The sequence below is a fragment of the Halichoerus grypus genome, chromosome 10, assembly GCF_964656455.1.
Source record: "Halichoerus grypus chromosome 10, mHalGry1.hap1.1, whole genome shotgun sequence".
NCBI classification, from domain to species: Eukaryota; Metazoa; Chordata; class Mammalia; order Carnivora; family Phocidae; genus Halichoerus; species Halichoerus grypus.
This window is the reverse complement of record NC_135721.1, coordinates 20,663,567-20,684,430: the sequence shown is the minus strand read 5'-3', so window position 1 is coordinate 20,684,430 and position 20,864 is coordinate 20,663,567. Positions and strand designations below refer to the sequence as shown.

The window sequence follows — 20,864 nt, the reverse complement described above, 5'->3', positions numbered from 1 at the left end:
CCATAAACTCCTGACTGCAGTTAGTCATGCTGTACACATCATAAACTTCTTTTAACCCACTTACACAGAGCACATGATGAGTTTGAACCCCAGTAGGAAAGTGTTTCTGTCTCTTTTTTTAAAAAGATTTTATTTATTTGTTTGAGAGAGAGACAGCATGAGCCAGGGGGCGGGGCAGAGGGAGAGGGAGAAGCAAGTTCCCCGCTGAGCAGGGAGCCAGACACGGGGCTTGATCCCAGGACCCCGAGACTCAATCCCAGAACCCCGAGATCATGACTTGAGCCGAAGGCAGACGCTTAACCAACTGAGCCACACAGATGCCTGAAAAGAATTTCTAAGTATTTAAGACTGGTCTGAGACCACAGTATGGGGTCAAAAGCCTCCCCAAGAAGCCCACCTTCCCTCTTCTTCACTGCTTTTGTCAGCAACTTCGACAGCAAGAGGCCTCAGGCATTGACTTGGAGGAGAAGGAGGAGGTGGACAACACTGAGGGTGAGCCTGGGACCTGCCAGAGTGGGGGGGTCCCCGCCTCCTATCACCAGCCATCTCTGGGCACCAGGGGCAGGCATAGGCCCTCATCTGGAGTGGCTTATGCTCAGACCAGTTCAGCAGCCACAGTGAGGAACAGACATTTAGAGCCACAGAACATCAGAGCTGGAAGGGAGCCCAGAGCTCCAGCATTTTCCAGACCTTTTCCATGGAACCCTGTTAATGGCTATTCCAGAGGGAAAAGAGGATTCTTTGGTCAAATGGATTAAACAGGTCTTTTGGCACAGGACTTCCCAGTGCCTTTAATATGCAAATGCTAATATAAGTCTCTAAATGGAAGATACGGTATAAAATATTTCACCAGCTTATCTAACCACAATGTATCCTTTCTTCTAAAACATTCCAAGAACATCTACAGCTGGTGTTCCACTGACTGTAGTTTGGGAAATGCTGATAGAGAACAGCCCTCTGAATTGACAGACATTGAGGCCAGAGAGGAGAGTGAGCTGGCCCAGGGCTGTGCAGCTCAGGCCTCCTGACTCAAGACCCAGGCTCCTTCCCTGCTCTCCGGGGCCAGAGGGCGTGACAGCAGTCTACGCGGTCCCAGGGTGGCTTTCTGGGTGCCCTGCACCCGTGTGAGGCAGGCGTGCCAGGAAGTATTGTCTGCAGTTTACAGATGAGTACACAGAGCCCTGAAAAGTCAAATTAGCAAAATAAGTTAGCAGTGGAGCTGGGTCTCCAACCCAGAACTTCCTGCTCCATCGTTTCTGCCCCAAACTGACCAGGACCTCCTTTTCTGGTTCTGGCCAGGCCTGAAGGGGCCGATGAAGGGCAAGGAGAAGGCAAAGGCAGCAAAGGAAGAGAAGAAAAAGAGAACCCAGAGCCCCGGCCCTGGCCAGGGTTCTGAGGCCCCTGAGAAGAAGAAACCCAAGATTGATGAGCTTAAGGTGAGGGTCTGGGAGCAGACCCAGCAGGGGCCTGGGGTCCTGCTTGGGGCAGCAGGTGGCAGATGGGGTGCGACAGAGGCCAGTGGTCATGCCTTGTCCCCCGGCCTGGCTCAGGTGTACCCCAAGGAACTGGAGTCCGAGTTCGACAACTTTGAGGACTGGCTGCATACTTTCAACCTGCTGCGGGGCAAGACAGGCGATGACGAGGATGGCTCCACGGAGGAGGAGCGCATCGTGGGCCGGTTCAAGGTCAGGCGAAGGACGTGCGCCCAGGCCCTGAGCCCTGAGCCACCGCCCTCCCCGGCCAGCGCTTATCCCCACCCCGAGCCCCAAGCCCAGGACTGACAGTCAGGTGGAACTGTCAGCTACACTGATTGGTAAAATATGACAGTATTTCTATGCTGATAAAAAAAAAAGAGCATCTACCCTGAGTGCCCCACCCTCAACATTGCCCTGGCCCCCTCCCTCCAGAACCCCGGAGCTTCCCTCTGATCCAGCAACTAAAGGGTTAAGGCCCGGAGCAGCAGGGTGCAGACCCTCAGTGCAGTTTTGAATGCCTGTGGGAACTGCACCCTGACCCCCCTGCCTTGCCCCAGGGCTCCCTCTGTGTGTACAAAGTACCACTCCCAGAGGACGTGTCCCGGGAAGCCGGCTACGACCCCACCTATGGCATGTTCCAGGGCATCCCCAGCAATGACCCCATCAATGTGCTGGTCCGAGTCTATGTGGTCAGGGTAAGACTCCCCTCAGATCCTCTCCCCATAGTCTCCCAGTCCCCCTGCCCAGGGGGAGCTAAAGCAGCTGCAAAGTGACAGCCCCCACTGGGAGACACCAGAAAGGTCATCTGGTCTAGTTCCCACCTTTTTCTTTTTTTTTTTTTTTAAGATTTTATTTATTTATTTGAGAGAGAGAGCGCGCACGTGCACGTGCAGGGGGGAGGGGCAGAAGGAGAGGGAGAAGCAGACTCCCCGCAGAGCAGAGAGCCAGACACGGGGCTAGATCCAGACCCCGGGATCATGACCTGCGCCAAGGGCAGACGCTTAACCAACTGAGCCACCCAGGCGCCCTTAGTTCCCACCTTTTATAGAGGAGGAAGCCAAGACCTGAGACAGGCAGTGACTTGCCCAGGGTCACACAGCAAGTCTCCTGTCTCTGGTCCAGCGCTCGCACCCTCTGCCATCATGGGACCATCAGGGAGGGGGGGTGAGGGCACTGGAAGATGAGCAGGGTGTGTGGGGAGCCTGCTCAGGAGCACCCCTCCCCCATCCCAGGCCACGGACCTGCACCCCGCAGACATCAATGGCAAAGCCGACCCCTACATCGCCATCCGGCTGGGCAAGACAGACATCCGCGACAAGGAGAACTATATCTCCAAGCAGCTCAACCCTGTCTTTGGGAAGTAAGGCCTCCTGGTGTCCCACATGCCCCCACTCCCGCCCCGCCCCAGCTCCCCCAGCCCCGCCCCCCACCCACCCTACCCCACCCTGAGCTTCAGCCCTTCTAACCCCCACCCCGCCAGGTCCTTTGACATCGAGGCCTCCTTCCCCATGGAATCCATGCTGACGGTGGCCGTGTATGACTGGGATCTGGTAGGCACCGACGACCTCATTGGGGAAACCAAGATCGACCTGGAGAATCGCTTCTACAGCAAGCACCGCGCCACGTGTGGCATCGCCCAGGCCTACTCCCTGTGCGTGGGGCGGGGCGGGGCGGGCCTGCTGCGTCTTGACCCTGAGGTCAAGATCAGAGACTGTGATTTGGGAAGGTGGCTCTAGGACGGTTTCTGTCCCCGGCCAGGCCGCCTTCCCTACAGGCTCCGGGCAGACCACAGATTCTAAGAGAGGAGAGAGCCAGGGGATTCCAGGACAGAGGAGGCTGGGCCAGGAGAGAAGCGGGGCTGGGAGGAGAGGCGGCACTGCTCTAGAGTCCACGGGGATCTGGCCAGCCTCTGCCACTGATAGGCTGCGTGACTCTCGTCACACCCCTACCCTCTCTGGCTTTCAGTGTCCTCATGGGAGTCTTCGAAGTGCCAGAGGAGAGGGCACAGCCGGGGAATGGGTTGGGTTATGCTGGGGGAGGCTGAAAGCTCATGCTTGCACACTAGGCATGTGAGGCTGGAGCCTGGGGTCGGAGGGAGCAGCCTCCAGCAGCCCTAGTGTCTCAGGTGGGGCCCACTTGCTGACATGGGGGAGCAGCCAACTTAAGAGAACCGCCTGGAACCAGTTCCCACCTGGGGATGGGCCCAGCTGCACCTGAGCCCCACGAAGCCTGTGTGCCCCCTCCCACAGACATGGCTACAATATCTGGCGGGACCCCATGAAGCCCAGCCAGATTCTGACCCGCCTCTGCAAGGAGAGCAAGGTGGACGGCCCCCATTTTGGGCCCCCTGGGAGAGTGAAGGTGTCCAACCGTGTCTTCACTGGGCCCTCTGAGATGGAGGATGAGAATGGTAACAGGGCTCTGGACACAGCCACGGGGGGCGGGAGGGGGGAGCCAGAGGCCAAGAGGAACCCACACTTCCCTGTGGCAGGACCTCGAGGCCTAGACGGGGGTCTCCTTAGACCCTCTGCCCATCAGCCCAGAGTCCCATTCCTGTCTGCCCAGCCTCTGCCCTTCTGCCCCATCCTACATGGCACCTGCCCACTTGTCTTCTTGTTTGAGAGGGAGACTCTCAGAATTCCTGCAGGGTAGGAAGGTTCCCCCCATTCTGCAGATGAGGACACTGAGACCCAAAGTGTTTCAGTGACTTGGCCAAAGTCACATGGCTCTTCAGAGGCAGAGTGAGGTGTGGGCCCAGATCTCTCTGACTCCAAGCCCTGGGCCCTCACCACTCCCTTGCCCATGTGGCACTTCCCAGAGAATGGGGAGACATGTGTGCTGAGGAACTCTTGCTGGCCGCCTTCAGGGCACTGGGCCAGGAAGTGGATTCCTGCCCTCCCTGCCCTCACGGCCCAGCGGGATTCTCTGGTCAGGTTTCCCAGGCAGAGCAAACCCAGGAATACAGGTCTCGCTGGGCCCTATGGGGCAGCTGAGAACTTGGGCAAGCCAGTTCTCCCCCTGTGCCTCAGTTTCCCCACCAGTAAAAAGGAGATAGGATGGACAGGTGATGGCTCCAGGACCTCTTTGTGCCCCTGAGTCTAGCCCAGCACAGGTTTCCTGTTCTGCTGAGGCCGTGTGTGCTGCTGACCCACCGGCACCCACAGGTCAGAGGAAGCCGACAGACGAGCACGTGGCGCTGTGTGCCCTGAGGCACTGGGAGGACATCCCCCGCGTGGGCTGCCGCCTGGTGCCCGAACATGTGGAGACTCGGCCACTGCTCAACCCTGACAAGCCAGGCATCGAGCAGGTGACGCTCGCAGGCCGAGATCTGAGGTTCTTTGGTACCTGGGATCAGGGAGTCCCAACCTGAGTCCATAAAAATGGATCCTCACTGTTCATCACATTCCCCAAAGCCTGGCAGGCGCTTCCCCACCGTGGCCCCTCACAGCGACGCCAGTGGCCCGTGTCTTCGCTTTGAGCGAGTCACGTCAGCTCAGGGGCAGCCCTGGGCTGTCTCCCCTGGAAGCTGTGACTGGCTATTGGTGATGGCGTAGGAATTCTGGCACCCAAGGATGAAACTGGGGAACTGGGTCCTGAGGGAACAAAGGTTGGGGGAGTGGGTGGAGAAGAGAGCTGGCCTTCCCGGGCAGGGGGGAGTCCGTGGAGAGACCTGCCACGCCCCCTCGTCCGCAGGGCCGCCTGGAGCTGTGGGTGGACATGTTCCCCATGGACATGCCGGCCCCCGGGACGCCTCTGGACATCTCCCCCAGGAAGCCCAAGAAGTGAGCCCCACCCCTCCACAGCCTGCCTTCCTGTCAGGGCCCCAGGCTCGGATCACCCACACCTTAGCGGTGCTTCCCCTGTGGCCTGGTCGGGGGATCGGAGCAACCCTTGGAGCCGGCGGTGGGGCCGGCCCGGTGGGGGGGGTCCCCTTGGCCGAGGCAGAGCCACACCCTGGGTGCGGTCGGTGAGGCCGGGAGCCGATGCGCACTCGCTAGCGCCCTCCTGGGGACGGTCATCCCCACAGCGGCCACTCCCCCTGAGCCTGCTCTGCGTTGTCCCCACTCCAGGCTTTCAGTAAGCCCTGCCGAGGAGATATGCAGGAGTGAGGCGCAAGGGTAGTAGCCGCCAGGGCCCGAGCTGCCGGCCTCTCCCACTTGACCCTGGCCAGGTCACGTTGCCTCCCTGGTCCTCAGTTTTGCCATCTGTAAAATGGCAGGACGGAGTTGCTGCCAGTTCTGACCTCCTCAGGGCCTGGAACCAGGGCCAACTGCCTGGGTGGAGAAGCAGCACAGACCCCGCACACTCAGAGGGGCCCCACGCTTATTTCAAGATGGCAATATTTAAATTCTTAATTTTTTAACAAGGGGTCCCGCATTTCCATTTTGCGCTGAGTCCTGCCATTCTAGAACAAATTCTGCCTGGAATAGCCTCCAGGCCCGAGGTCCCGAGTGTGCTGTCCCAGGGCCGGCCACTAGGGGACACCTCACCCCATTGTGTCCCCCGGGACTTGTAGTCAGGGTGTAACGCCCTAACTCCTGGGAGAGCAGCGCTCCAAGCGACGTGGAGGGGGTGACTCAACCTTCCTCCTAATGGTTGAAATGTAACCACCGATTTGCAATGACAATTACACTTCAAAGGGAAAAATCCTCTTCAGGGACAAGGGCATAAAGGAAACCAGATTCCATGGGTGTCCCCTGCCAGCTGCTGGGCTTAAATGTGCACTTGTGTTAGAGCGGGAGGGTCTTCTGGCCTCTGGAGACCGGGATCGTGCTCAGCAGCCCCCAGCAGCAGCCCTGGGTCAGCCTCCCTGTCCAGGAGTGTGCTCTGGGTCCTGGCATGCCGGCCAGTCGGGCTTCCCCTAGGGCTCTCCTCACAGCAGCTGTGCTGGCCCGTGACCCTCCCTCCCTCACCAGGGCCCCAACATCCCCCTGTCCCCTCAGCTCCCCCTCCTCGCCCCCTTCCCTGAATCAGCTCTCTCCACCCCAACCTGGCTCACCCCGAGTCCCTAGGACTCCCCTCGGTTACCTGCCCCATCTGCACCCCAAGACCCTGGGGCAGCCCCCACCCCCGGACTGCGAGGCAGCCTCTCCCCTGCCCAGGTACGAGCTCCGCGTCATCGTGTGGAACACGGACGAGGTGGTCCTGGAGGACGATGACTTCTTCACTGGGGAGAAGTCCAGCGACATTTTTGTGCGGGGGTGGGTGAGAGGGCACCGGGCTGGGGCAGGGAGGGGGGTGAGCCCACCTTCCTGGGAGGCAGGCGAGGAGGGAGGGGGCTCCCTACGGGTGGCCCCCCGTTCTGGAGCCGATGGCACCTGGCAGGTGGCTGAAGGGCCAGCAGGAGGACAAGCAGGACACGGATGTCCACTATCACTCCCTCACCGGCGAGGGCAACTTCAACTGGCGCTACCTGTTCCCCTTCGACTACCTGGCTGCTGAGGAAAAGATTGTCATCTCCAAGAAGGAGTCCATGTTCTCCTGGGACGAGACGGAGTACAAGATCCCCGCGCGGCTCACCCTGCAGATCTGGGACGCCGACCACTTCTCCGCGGACGACTTCCTGGGTGCAGGGCTGGGGAAGGGAGGGGGGCGGGCAGGGGGAGCCCAGCCCGGGGAGGGTCGTCAGAGCTGACTGCAAGGCTGCCACAGGGGCCATCGAGCTGGACCTGAACCGCTTTCCTCGGGGCGCAAAGACAGCCAAGCTGTGCACCATGGAGATGGCCATGGGGGAGGTGGACGTGCCCCTGGTTTCCATCTTCAAGCAGAAGCGCGTCAAAGGCTGGTGGCCCCTCCTGGCCCGCAATGAGAATGACGAGCTCGAGCTCACGGTGGGGACCACGGCTGCTCGGGCAGAGGGCAGGGCTGGGCGCGGCTAGGGTGCTGAGGGCCCGGCGCGCGGCTAGGGTGCTGAGGGCCCGGGGCGCAGCCTGAGCGCCGGGCCCCTTCCATTCTGCAGGGCAAGGTGGAGGCCGAGCTGCATCTACTGACGGCCGAGGAGGCAGAGAAGAGTCCTGTGGGCCTGGCCCGCAATGAACCTGACCCCCTAGAGAAACCCAAGTGAGTGTGCTGCCGGCCACGCCGGTCTCTGGGGCCACGGGAGCGGGAAGGCGGGGCCGGAACCTTCTGGCCTTCTTGCTCCGGCCCTGCAGGCACCTCTGCGCTCTCTGTCCCTTGCTGGGCAGGGCAGCCCCCTGTCCTGTGTGCTGCACCCTGGAATCCACGCTGCCCTCTGAACCAAAGCATGGGCCGCCTTTGCAGGAGAGCGACGCCTCTCCGGGGAAGGCCCGCCTCGCAGAGTTAACGCTCTCCCTAGTTTTGCCAGAAGCCGGCGGCGGCGGCCGTGGAGTGGGGGGCGCCGGGCGGCCCTGCTGGCGGGGGAGGCGCCCAGAAGTGCACACACTCAGCCCAGGGGCCCCCCCGCCCCGGCTGCGAGGCCCCTACCACAGCCAGAGCCTTCGTCCTCCGCGTCCTTTGTCCGCGCTGCCTCGGCCCCGTTGCCGCTGCGGCCAGACGCGAGCTGCTTGGGGTTCTTGAAGCCTCTCCGGTCGGCCGCTCCTTCCTGTGGCGCACGTACCGCTGCTCACACTCCTGCTGCCGCTCCTGCTCGCCCTCGTCCTCTGCTCGGTGCCGGCTGCCCGGCCAACAAGGCGCCAGGGCCCTGCGCCTGGCCTCCTGCTGGCTCCGGGGCTCCTCACTTGTCCCTCCGGACCGCGGGCCGCCGAGCTTCAGCAGGCGGCGCCCCCGCGTGCACGCGCACACACACGGAGGCACACGTGCACGCGCACACACGGAGGCACACGTGCGCGCGCGCACACACGGCGGCACACGTGCACGCGCACACACGGCGGCACACGTGCGCACACACACGGAGGCACACGTGCGCGCACACACATGGATGCACACGTGCACGCACACGCCAACTCCCAAGCCGCCAAACGGTCCCCTGGGCTCTCAGAACCCGAGGGACTGTCGTACGTGAGTGCGGACTGGGCCAGAGAGGCACGGCAACTTGCCTAAGGTCACCGAGCAGATCAGAGCTGAGACCCAGCCTAGGTTTTCACATTCCCGGCCCAGCGTTCTGGGCCGGACACCGCTTCCTGTCCTCGTGGCAGAATGACAGGCTCTACGCCGGTGCCACTGGCAGAAAGCAGTTGGCATGTGGACGGGGGACGGGGAAGGGTTTGGCCAGGACTCGCCAGCAGTCGGGTTCTCGCAGCCAGTTCCCACCGGCCCCCACCTCACAGCCCGGAGCCGTTTTCCGCCGTGTGGCCCGGGAAGGGTCTCCGTCCCGTCCCCCCAGCTTAGCAGGTGCCATCTGCTGAGCAGCCTGGGGGGCCGGGGGGCCTAGCCCGGCGCGTTCACTTCCTCGCCCTGCCCCGCACCAGCCCCGAAGGCAGGGTCGCCATTAACCCTGCTGTGTAAGTAAGGAAACTGAGGCTCAGGCAGGGGCCTCGCTTGCCCATCACCGCCGGGCCTGGAAAGCAGGTGCCCTGCGCTGGAGCCGCACTCCGCCCCGAAGGTTCTGGAGGGGGTTGCTGGGACAGGAGTTTGAAAAAAGCCTATTCAGTACTTGAATTTTCTCTCTTGACGTCTTATAAACCCTCCTGTTTTCGTAACACCACCGACAGGCAAGCACGTCCTGGCCAGGGCTGTGCGGAAGGCAGGGCAGCGAGCGGAGTGCGTCCCGCAGGGGCTCCTCAGACCCTCGGCGGGGCCCCCTGGGGACCGACGCTCATGTTCTCAGAAAGGGGGAGAGCTTGAGAGGCCCACTGCCTGACCGCGGCTCCCCCTCTGCCCCCAGCCGGCCCGACACGGCCTTCGTCTGGTTCCTCAACCCGCTCAAGTCCATCAAGTACCTCATCTGCACGCGGTACAAGTGGCTCATCATCAAGATCGTGCTGGCACTGCTGGGGCTGCTGCTGCTGGCCCTCTTCCTCTACAGCCTCCCCGGCTACATGGTCAAGAAGCTGCTCGGGGCGTGAAGCCCCACAGCGCAGGAAGCCCAGTGGCCCCCCCGTGGCCTCAGCTCCCAGAAGCCTGCCTCCTGCTTGCTCGGCCGGTGACCCGGCCCCTCTCCTCCTCCCTCCCAAGCCTGTTGCTTGCCCCGTGCCACCCATCTGGTCCCTGCCTGTGGGGTGGGAAGGGTGAGAAGGAGTGGGGTCCTGCCCCTCCTGGCTGGGGCACCCCTGGCTCGGGTAAGGCCACCCCAGAACCCCCCCAGGCCTTCCAGTGGAGGAGTAAAGCTTTAATGGAATTCACTGAGAATTAGTGAGTGCCCAGAGCTATAAAAAGAATGAACAAGCAAAAAGCATCACCCTCCCTCCCCCACAGAATCTCGCGAGGGCAGCCATACCACCCGTCTTTGTTCTGCACACGTGGGCCTGACCCTTCCCACGAAGGGTGTGGCGGTGGCTGCCTCCGCCCTGCGGCCCTCCCGAGTGCCACCTCCTCCTGCCCAGGGAGCTGCCGTGGTGGGTGCACAAGCCCCGTCCCTGTCCTGCCTGTGGGTTTTTATCACTTCCCAGAGCTCCCTCTGCCCAGTCCCGCGCTCAGAAGCCCAGATGACGAGCAGTGAGAGTGAGCCCCAGTGACCCCCACCCCCCCTGTGCCTGCCTGCCCTGCCAGGCCCTCATGGAGGCCAGGATGGGAGGGGGTACTTGCCCTGAGAGCTGGGTTTCTGGTGGCTGTTGTTCCTTTCTTGAGTGGTGATTTTTCTCTTAATAAAAGGAATTAAACACTGAGCTGAGAAGTCTGCATTTGGCCAAGTGGGGGGACCAGTATAGGGGCCCAGGGTCTGTGAGCCCTCTGAGGTTGGCAAACTCAGCACCAGCTGGGCCCCTCCGGCTCTTCCCCTTTGGATAGCCTCGTGGCCCAGGGTTCAGGGAGGGCTTAAGGCACTGGGCCACCTGCCCAGGCTGCCCACGGGAAGAGCCTCACACTGTACCAGGTGGAAACGGGGACCCCAAAAGCTCACCAAAAGGGTCCTGCAGGCCCAAGGACAGTCTGAAGGCTTAAGAGCGCAGGGCACGTGGGAGGCTCAGTTGCTTAGCATCCAATTCTTGATCTCAGCTCAGGGCTTGATCTCAGGGTTAGGAGTTTAAGCCCCGCCTTGGGCTCCACACCGACCCTGCAGGAGCCCCAAAAGCTCCAGCCTCCACTCATAGACCACCCGTTGCCCCCAAAAGCAAGAAGTGAGTCCCATGCCACTGGCCTAAGCTCAGTCCCACAGTGACAGGCCTGTTCTACCACGGTCTGAGGTGGGGACAAAGTCTCCTCATGACATGAGGTGCAGTCAAGGGCCAGTAGCTCAGGGGACCTGAGCTCTTTGAAGAGATTCAGCCACAACTCTTTAGAGACTTTAATCATGACGGCAGGATACAGGTAACCGCTCGGCCTTCTTTTGACAGGCCCCATCACGGCAGCTCTGGCAAGTCCAGGGTGGCCCCAGGCAGGTGCCCGGGTGACACGTGCCAGCACAGCACGCACCTTAACACGGCAGCCTTCCGAGGCCCGGCTCTATTTTGTGGGTACCCGGAACACCTGAGTTGGTGGAACTTGCAGTTCAGAGTTTATCTGGAAAAGAAAGAGTCCAGCTCATCACCTTTTCCCCGGGGCCCTCCTTCATGGCCTCGGGGGGGCAGGTGCTCGTGTGGGCTCTCCTCAGGGCTCCAGCCCTCGGCAAGCACTCGCTCCCCACGCGCGTCCGGGCGCTGGGAAAGCCCGCAGTCCGCCTTCCTTCGGAAGAGAAGTCCCACGGCTTTGGGTCGGCCTGTGCTCCAGCCAGCTAACCTCTGGTGACCTTCCGAACCTCTGCTCTGAGCCACTCTCTTAAACCCCCCGTCTCCCTGCACCTGTCCAGCCCTGCCCTCCCCGCACCTCCCCATCCCCCTGTGCGCGGCAGCACGGACGAAAGCGTGGGCCACACAGCCCTCGTGTCCGTCACACCAAGGCTCACCACATCCTCTGTTCGGCTGTGGCCTGGGGCCCGCGACCACGGCAGGGCCACACTCCCCGTTCCTGGGCTTGTGGCTGGCCTCGGTCACCTCTCCCACACACAGCGGGTGACGGAGGGCCTACCCTCAGCCCGGTGTGTCGAGGCCCACGGCCTCAGTGCCACATGAAGGAGTCCACACTAGGGGAGCCGAGTCAGCAACTGTGCGACGAATGGATTCGAACCTTCGGAGCAGAGACGGTGGGACTTCTCCCGCAGGCCATGGCGGAGTTGCCCCAACCATCACTGGAGTGATCAAGAGTGGGGGCCAGGGTCTATCTGTCCCACTTGGAGCTTCCTCTCGCCATGTCATATCCCAGGCCGGACAACCTGGCCGGCAGAGTGGGAAGAGCCCAGGGCTCTGGGCACGTCACAGGGTCTCCCAGTTTTGATTCTCCTTTTTGGGAGAATTGCCTGTGCCCTATCGACTTCACAGAGGGGTTAGGAGCAAAGACGAAATTTCATGAGGAAGGGCCCTGTGGCCTGTGACGTCATCACAGCCTTCGGCCCTGCTTCCGAGGACGGTCCAGCAAGGAGCGCGCACCAAAGACCACGGCATCCGAGGGGCGCTATTACAGCCCAGATGTCCAGGAGGACGCTTCAGGCAATGTCCACTCCCTTGCCCGGTCATTCTGTCCCAACCTGAGGTACGACTGTTGATATTTTATGTCACATCTCAACGCTCCCTTGCTTCTAGTGAGGGAAGAGACTCATTTCCTAAGAGCAGTCCCACTGCCTCCCCCAGCCTCCTGCCTACCCTTGTCGGAGCCTCCCTGTCACCCACCTTGGAATCTAGATACTTTTGAAGCAGCATCTGGAGCTCTGTGTTCTGCTGCTCCAGCGAGTTGTTTTCTATCAGCAGCTTGGCCCTCTGGGTCAGGATGAGGCTTTGGGCAGAAAAATCAGTTAGAGGCTCCCTGGATCCTCCTCCATTCTCCGCCAAGGAGGGGCCAGGATCTCTGGGTTTCTGTTCTGGTTGGAGGGGAAGAGGAGCCCAGAAGCCTCGCCCCCCAGCGCAAGCTGCCTGCCCTGAACGAACCAGGCGGGCAGGAACAGAGCAGGAGGGCAGGGCCGCAGGGCCAGCCACCCAACGCCCCAGGCCCCTTCGGCGGGAGCTTTCCTTCCAAAGGCAGCTTTTCTCTCCAAACCAGGGAGGTGGCAAATGTGGCCACGGCAAGCAGGGTCCTTCCCCACCGCCTGTCTGGCCCCCTCCTTCTGCACAATGACATGCGGGCTTACTGGTATTTCTCCAGGGCTGTGTACAGAGCGTCCCAGAGGTTCTGCGTGGAGTCAGGGATAACCGTGGTCAGGGCCTCCCAATACTCAGAGTCCTTCGAGTTATCCCGCACATACTTCAACTTCACTGGTGCCCGAGAGTCCCTGAAGGTTAAGAGCAAATGTCGCATCATCTCCATCTGCCCCCCCCGGGCCTCCACACAGTGGCAGCCACAGAGCCCGCCCCTCACAGACTCTCGCTTTCCCACCGGACACCTCCCCACTCAGCTATGCCAGTCTATCGGTTTCTGGCAGATTCTCTGAAAGGGCACACGACTATCATCAATGTTCCCGGTTCCTGGTGCCATTGTCGCCTTTGTGACAGCACCCCTGGAGTTCTATCCCCCCCCTTCTCTCGGCCAGTTTACCTCACCGGCCTTCCAGGCCGCTACTATGTCCATTTCTTTCACTAATGCGTCTAAAACCCCTCTCAGAATTCGGCTGCCCTCAAGGAGCCTTGAGCCAGGATATCACCACCTCCACCAGGACAAAGCCCCCGGCTGCTCTCCTGCATCCAGCACCACCCCCCTCCCTGCCACCAAAGGGATCTTTCTAAAATGCAAGCCTAAGCGTGGCTCCCCTACTGCTCCAGACCATGTTCTGGCTCCGGTCACTCAGGGGTAAAGACAAAGGTCTTGGGCACAGCGGGCAAGGCTCTCCGAGATCTGGCCCCCCCCCCACCCACCGGCCACACTTCCCACGAAGACCCTGACACCAGCCACACCTCTTGAACACACCCGTCCCCACGCTGTGACACCTGAAATGGCCCTTCCCCCACTTATCCACCTAGCAAAACCCAGTTTGGGTGCCTGAAGCCCTCGGACATGCCAGATGGGGTGGCCACGGCCTCCCCGGAGCAACAGGACACCTCGTTATGCTCTGGCCATCGTCCTGCCCACAAGGTGCGACCTCCACAGGGCACAGCAGACCCCGTGACTGACCGCTGAATGAATGACGCATGAGAAAATGCAAATCGCTTCTACACCCACTCCTTCCCTTCGCGTCCACGGATTCCTCCAGCCCTCCCCCACCACCCTTTCCTCCCCCCTCCCCAGCCTCTGCACACACGAGCCTCTGCTTGGCCTCCACCTTCCCTGAGCCCTCCAGCACACCTGGGTTTCTTTAGACCCATGACAAAGGCCTCCAGAATCTTGAGGACATCGTTGGGATGGATGAGCCTGGGAGAAGGGGGGGCCTCCTTCTCTTCCGGCTCCCCTTCCACGAGGCTTTCCTCTTTCTGTCCCTCGAGGTCTGGCTGCTCTCCTGGCTCTAGCGCTGACAACAGGCTTGTTTGCTCCTGCGGGGGTGACAGATGCCAGGGGTTGCGCTGGAGAAAGGCGTAAGGGTGACTGTGGATCGGGGGCACAGAGCAAGCATGAGTGTCTGAAGACAGGCAGATAGAGAAAAAGTGGAGAAAAGTTTACAGAAAGTTACAGAAAAGATGCCAAGAGACACATTTACAGGAACGAAGAAATGGTGAAAGAGTGGAAGAGAAGGGGGATAGGATCAGGGAGAGGCACACGGGGGGCTTCAAAACAGTGATAATCTTCTATTTCTAAATCGGGGCTCATAGGTGTTCATTTTATTGATATTCCTAAAGCTGACACTATATATCTTTTTGAATCAAAAATCACAAATTACATTTTAATTTTTTAATTAAAAAAAGTCTTCCTCCTACTCCTGTCTCATAGTCCAGTTCACCTCCCATAGGGAAACCAACGTCATCAATGTCTTAGGCATCCTTCCAAAGAAATCCTCTGTCCATACAAGCAACACCTTCCCTCCCGTTTTCACACGAATGATACTCTACCGCGGACACAGTTCGGCACTTGGTGTTTTTCACATACCAATAAACCTTAGAGAGATTTTCACGTAAAAAATATGTAAAGAACTGCTTTGGTCTTTTTCTTACTGGTGCATAGTATCCCACTGTGTCGATGCCCCACTGATGAGGTAATCGATCCTTTCATGATGGAATTAGAGGTTATTTTCAACCTTCTCCCATTTCAAGCGGCGTGGAAACCAATGAGCTACAATAAACACTTTCATCGTGTTGAGACATGGCTGCAGGAAGAATTGCAGGGGCCAGGGCATACGGTGTTGTCACCCACACTGCACGCGGTGACAATGGGCTCTCACAGCAGTGACAGGAGCGGGTCTGGTTCCCACGCCTGGGCCGTCAGCATGTGCTATCGAACTCGCAGAGTCTTGCCCACGTGACAGGTGCAGATGGAATTTGGAACAGTATTTGCACTTCTCTTATCATAAGAAGCTGGTTATCTTTTCTTGTGTTTAAAAGTTATTCGTATTGCCTCTTGTAGGAGATTTTTGTTCATATCCCTTGTCCTATCCATTGAGTTGTTGGTCTTTTTCTTATTGGTTTATATGAGTTCTTTGTATATTAAGGAAATGGGCCCTTAACTGTGATATGAGTTAAAAATATTCCCCCCCCAAATGTCATCTGTATCTTAACTTTGCTTATAGTGATTTTTGCCCCACACGGTTGGGGGTTTTTTTGTTTTTTGTTTTTTTAATGTAGTCAAATAGATCCTATTTTTCCCCCTTTACAGCTTCTGGGTTTTGTTCACCCAGCCAATTCTTTTCGGAAGCATATGAGGATACTCACCCTGGAGCCAGCAATACGAAACGTATTTTTTAATTTAAGTTTTTAATTTTTAAATTAAAACTTTAGGGCGCCTGGGTGGCTCAGTCGTTAAGCGTCTGCCTTCGGCTCAGGTCATGATCCCGGGGTCCCGGGATCGAGTCCCACATCGGGCTCCCTGCTCGGCAGGAGGCCGGCTTCTCCCTCTCCCACTCCCTCTGCTTGTGTTCCTGCTCTCGCTATCTCTCTCTCTGTCAAATAAATAAATAAAATCTTAAAAAAATAAAATAAATAAAATAAATTAAAACTTTATAATATTTTTAACATGATGGCTTCTTCAGAAGAGTCCATTACAATCAAGATGGGTATTATAGATGGGCCCTGCTTTGCAGGAAAGTGGTAAGGATCAAAATATTCAGAGCTTGGTGGGCCCAGGGCTCCTAGGGGCTGAAGCCTGGCTTTGAGGAAGGGCCCAGGAAAAGACACTTTGGGCCTTAGTGTGAGAACAGCCTCCCATCCCCAGCCATTCTTTCCCTTGCAAGTAGAAAAAGTAATAGTATGGGAAATGCTAAGTTAGCGATCTCTGACAGAAAACCCTCACTATTTCTCCAGAAGTATAACAGAAAGGCAGCAATGCCCTCTGGGGGCTTCCAGAATTTCAAATGCTCTCTTTTTTATTGCATTTCACATTACCTGACTGGAGGGTGAATGATAAACTCGGTATTTGAGGAAGAAATTCACCAGTTTATACAAGTCGTCCTCACTTTCAATTCCAAGGGCCTGGGGGAAAATAGGAGAATTGCTCAAACACCACAGCAAGAAGTCCACCGGCTACCAGAGTTACCAGACCCTCAGCTCCTAAGAGCAGGAGGTTTGGCTGTTCCCCCGAACACCCCCAGCACCTGCCATGGCCCAGAGTGAGGCCACTCAACACCAGGGAAGCACAGTGAGATCACATCCGAGCAGAGAAAGAATGCTCAGAGTCAGGAAGAGCTCTGTACAGGCCTGGGGGATATGAGAATGCTAGAGGAGGCTGGACACATCCGAGTTTAGGGGTGCAGGGGAGAACCTACAGTCTGAGGGCCAGGCCGTGAGAGAGAAGCTGGTAGAGGAAGGGTCAGGGCTGGGAGACTTGGTGGCCAATTTGGGGCATGGAGAACGAGGAAAGGGAAGGAGGTGACAGCAAGCCCAGGGAAGCCTGGGAGACCCGTATCTCTTCCCACGGCCAAGGCAATGTTGGAAAAACAGAGGAGGCTGGCATAGAATGAGGCCCCCACCCCATCAACTCAGCCCAGTGGGACTCACTGAGAAAATGGCGTCCAACCTCAGCAGATAGCATTCGTTCTTCTCCAGGGGAAGGAGAAGGCTCAGCAGCTTGCTCTCTATGAGGAAACCCTGGGAAGGAAGATGACATCTCTAGTCAGAGACAGGTTTCAGAAATGAGTGCTGGGTCTGCAGCCTACGTCTGTGTAACTATCAGCGATGACTCCAGGGATGAGACTTTGGGCAGCAGGACCCCAGAGGAAGTCCTTCCTGGGATGCCTGAGAGCCCTTCCCGGACACAAAGCCAATACTCATGGACGAAGGGTGCTGGCTCACCTCACCCACAAGCCCCTGGGCAAACGGCTAAGTTCCCCAGAGCCGCCCAGACCTGCTCCAGTCACAGATTCCTGCCGCGCAATGTCACTTCGCTCAGAGGCTAGCCCTCCAATATCCATAGACCAGGGCGGCAGGCACCGAGCTGGGGGAGAGGGAGGGAGGCATGGCGGGGGGTGGGCACACCGTATCCCGACACAGTGCATAGGAAGTGGGGGGCGGGTGGGGACACTGGGCGCCCGGCACCCACTCTGAGCTGGGAAGGCCTGGGGGAGGGCAGCAAGCCTGCGGGTGGGTGGGGGGAGCACCTGCCTACTGCCTCTTTCAGCAGGAGCTGCCCTCGGGGACAAGAGCCAGCTCTTGGCCCCAGAAAACTGTCCCACGGGGATGGGAAGCTGCCAGTCCCAGCTACACCTCTTTGACTCATCTCAGAAATGCAAGATCATGCACCAGTCATGTTCCTGGAACACCTCAACTCCTAGCTGAGCCACCTCCAACACCCCTTACACGAAATCCAGTGGGTCTTGCTAATATTCAGTATACAGCTATCCAAAGCCTAACACACCCCGAGAAATCACAGACTGAGCTCCCGGGGTAAGGCCACGTCAGCTGTGGCCACACCCCTCGGCAGGTGGGGTCACAGAGGGGAGACTGGTGCCCCTTTTCTTGCAGACTCAGCCTCTTTTTTTTTTTTTTTTTTTTTTAATTAGCAGGAGCCGGGGGCCAACTTGGCCCACCCCTTGCTGACCCACTAAGGGAGGACCCGTTGGCCCGCCGGGGGCAGCTCTGAGGCCGGGCCTCTCGCGAACCAGCCCAGCCCTGCGGCTCAGTGCCTGAGCCCTCCTGCCTGGCCGGGCCAGCCTGGGCCGCAGCCGCACGGGAGAAGCCAGCGCAGGGAGCCACCGGCCAGGAGTCCCTCCGGCGCAGCCCCACGCGGCCGGCCTCACCGACTCGTCACACAGGAGCATCAGGATCTTTCTGGTAGTTTTCGGGGAAATTTGCTTCGGCAGGTCGAGGTAAGACTCTGCTTCCGAGGCGGCCTCCTCGGTCCCCTCCTCTTCTGCAGATGGGGCAGAGAGAAGAGAGAGTGGGAGAGAAAAGGGAGATCGTTGCTTGGCTTGGTTGACTTTGAGCAACAAACGGCTTTCCTTGAGAAAATTTACCTGTTAAAAAGCCTCTTTAAGGCCCTATGGAGTCTCCTTAGCTGAAGAAAGCCTAGTATGTGGCAAAAACAGGGAGGCTGGGGGTTGGATATGAGACTAGCGGGAGAATTCTGCCATTCTACAATGCTTCGCTGTTCTAACTTTCATCTCCCTGCCAACATCATACTCAAAATCCAGCCACGACCAGGAAGCGGAAGGGAGAGTATGAACCTATTTATTCTCACTTTGGAGAACAATCTAGAACGTCTGCTAGGTGGTTTCTAAACCAGCAGCAGCCCAGAAGTAGCCAACTAAACCGTGGTCCAAGTGGTGGCCTCACTTCTCAGCAAGAACTGGTAGCTAATAGCAAGAGCCAAACATTTTAATTAAAATTAGAAATTTAAAAATGTTTTATACTATATATACCTCATCTGAAAATAGTCACAAAAAATCATTGTCCTACCAGGTTTTACTAGTTGTTCAAAAGATAAAGTGAGATCATGTAAATGAAGATATTTTGGAAAAGTACAAGATACCATCTTGCTGGTGGAAAGCAAAATGGTCCCATCCGTACGGAGCAATATCCAGCAAAACTACAGAGGCATTTACCCTTTGATCCAGCAGTCCCACGTTTAAGGATCTATCCCAACAATTCGCCAGGAAAAATATGCAGACACAAACGCACAGAGCTATTTGCTGCAGCAATGTTTGTAAGAGCAAAAACAAACAAACAAAAACCCGGAAATATCCCAAGCGGCCACCAACAGAACACCATCTGAATAAGTTACAGCTCAGCCACACAACGGAATACCAAATAAAAACGGCATGAAGAATGTGTCTTCTTACTACTATAGACTGACCTCCAAGATGCTTTGTAAGTGAAAAAAGCAAGATGGAGAAAAGCATATGCTCTCATTTAAAAAGTGGGTCTAGGGCGCCTGGGTGGCTCAGATGGTTAAGCGTCTGCCTTCAGCTCAGGTCGTGATCCCAGAGTCCTGGGATCGAGCCCCCACTTGGGCTCCCTGCTCAGCGGGAAGCCTGTTTCTCCCTCTCTCTCTGCTCTTCCCCCCCACTCGTGCTCTCTCGTCACTCTCTCTCTCAAATAAATAAAATCTTTAAAAAAAATTACAAATAAATAAAATAAAAGACACCAATCTGGGGACGGGGTTGGTGGTGGCTGCGTGACTCAGTTGAGCATCTGACTCTCGGTTTCGGCTCAAGTCATGATCTCAGGGTTGTGAGACTGAGCCCCATGTCCAGCTCCGCGCTCAGCACAGGGTCTGCTTGTCCCTCTCCCTCTGCTCCTCCTCCAGCTCTCTCTCTCAAATAAATAAACAAAATATTTTTAAAAATAAATAATAAAATAAATAAAGAATAAAAGACAGCAATTTGTCTGTACATCTCTAGTGGAATGTGTGCTACGAGTAAAAAGAACTTCAAAAAAGTTTAAACAATTTTTAGTAATCATTTGTTAGTGGTAGGTTGATGTTTTATTCTGCAAGTGTTCTGTGGTTGTGGGAAAAGCAATGAGTAATTATTTTGGAGTGACTGTGCACCAAGATTTTCAAGGTAGGAGAAAGGAGATATACTTTGATAAAGTTAAGCAAAAATTCTGGCATCCTGATGATTAGGAAGTGTCAGGATGAACACATGATTTATTTTATGCTGAAAATGTAATTCTACACCCTATGCTCATCCACTAGGAAGGCCTAGAAATTGACCCATCCCAAACAATGAGCACTCCGGCTCCCAGACTATGGTTTTGAAATACCATTCCCTTTAAAAGGACCAGGTCTCCTCGACCTTGAGAAATGGCTGATTACAGACTTGAAGCAGGAAACATATAATGTTAGACTGGAAATCTGGTCATTCTGGAAAGCCAGGACGCTATCAACGACTACTGAGGTTGTGTCAAAAGGACCCAGAAGCCAACATGAAGAGACTCCCACTGGCCAAAGATGGGACAATGTGAGTAGCAGTAAGGGTAATAAGTGCAGTAAACCGAAACACATCAAATTTGTTTAAATCTAATGTGTTCATAAGGATATTTATTTATTTGTTTATTTATTTATTTATTTGACAGAGAGACAGAGTGCGCGGGGTTTGGGGGGGGCAGAGGGGGGAGGGAGAGAGAGAAGCTCAAGCAGACTCCAAGCTGAGCACAGAGCCCCATGTGGGGCTCAATCTCACGACACTGAGATCACCACCTGAGCTGAAACCAAAAGTCAGATGCTTAACCAACTGCACCACCCAGGTGACCAATGATATTTATTTTATAAAACGTTACTGGTCACCTTTGGAAGATGCTAGAGACCCAGGTCCATTTATTTTGAAAACTAGTAAATAGAGAAAGAACAGCATCTATCCTGCCTTTCCTATACGAACTGTGTCTCGGGGTAACATTTAGCTAATAAGGGAAAATTCTCTTTTCAGAAGTGTTCCAGCTAATAAATGAAGACATATGATAGAATTTAGAATATTGCCATTTTGCAACCCCTAAGGCAATTAGTGGATCTTAGACAATGACTACCAACGGTTGCTCGCCTCCCGAAGAGAGAGACAAACTGCCATTAGTTTATCCCAGTGGAGGTACACAACAATGTATTCAGCAAAACTAAACTAAGTCTGAATCTGATCAAGCTTCTAGATTGAACTACCAGATTATAATAACAGGGAAGGGGGTAAAGCTATCAATTAAATTAGAGATTTAAAAGCCACAACTATGGACCTTCCAGCCACGAGACCTCCTCCCCCTTCTCCGGACTTCAGTTTGCTCATCT

The 20,864-nt window shown here is 56.7% G+C and overlaps 2 protein-coding genes across 7 annotated transcripts in view; one reads left to right on the top strand and one right to left on the bottom strand.

Moving 5' to 3' along the window:
• The window catches only part of OTOF (otoferlin), a 92,700-nt gene extending 82,481 nt beyond the window's left edge, over positions 1-10,219 (top strand). For 4 of the 5 annotated variants that reach the window (XM_036090246.2, XM_036090244.2, XM_036090245.2 and 1 more), the window contains 14 exons: positions 426-492; positions 1,300-1,436; positions 1,551-1,685; positions 2,033-2,170; positions 2,708-2,835; positions 2,956-3,126; positions 3,725-3,885; positions 4,640-4,782; positions 5,169-5,257; positions 6,578-6,676; positions 6,801-7,042; positions 7,128-7,306; positions 7,435-7,535; positions 9,280-10,219. In XM_036090246.2, coding sequence (XP_035946139.1) covers positions 426-492; positions 1,300-1,436; positions 1,551-1,685; positions 2,033-2,170; positions 2,708-2,835; positions 2,956-3,126; positions 3,725-3,885; positions 4,640-4,782; positions 5,169-5,257; positions 6,578-6,676; positions 6,801-7,042; positions 7,128-7,306; positions 7,435-7,535; positions 9,280-9,460 — 1,971 coding nt within the window. In that variant the 3' untranslated portion in view covers positions 9,461-10,219. The remainder of the gene's footprint in view (positions 1-425; positions 493-1,299; positions 1,437-1,550; positions 1,686-2,032; positions 2,171-2,707; positions 2,836-2,955; positions 3,127-3,724; positions 3,886-4,639; positions 4,783-5,168; positions 5,258-6,577; positions 6,677-6,800; positions 7,043-7,127; positions 7,307-7,434; positions 7,536-9,279) is intronic. The other variant, XM_036090243.2, reaches the window with a different exon arrangement.
• A 602-nt stretch (positions 10,220-10,821) lies between these two features.
• DRC1 (dynein regulatory complex subunit 1) overlaps positions 10,822-20,864 on the bottom strand; it is a 42,688-nt gene continuing 32,645 nt past the window's right edge. For both annotated transcript variants that reach the window (XM_036090253.2, XM_078056082.1), the window contains 7 exons: positions 17,890-18,002; positions 16,652-16,741; positions 16,040-16,126; positions 13,857-14,041; positions 12,709-12,849; positions 12,254-12,356; positions 10,822-11,051 (listed from right to left, as the gene is read on the bottom strand). In XM_036090253.2, coding sequence (XP_035946146.1) covers positions 10,995-11,051; positions 12,254-12,356; positions 12,709-12,849; positions 13,857-14,041; positions 16,040-16,126; positions 16,652-16,741; positions 17,890-18,002 — 776 coding nt within the window. In that variant the 3' untranslated portion in view covers positions 10,822-10,994. The remainder of the gene's footprint in view (positions 11,052-12,253; positions 12,357-12,708; positions 12,850-13,856; positions 14,042-16,039; positions 16,127-16,651; positions 16,742-17,889; positions 18,003-20,864) is intronic.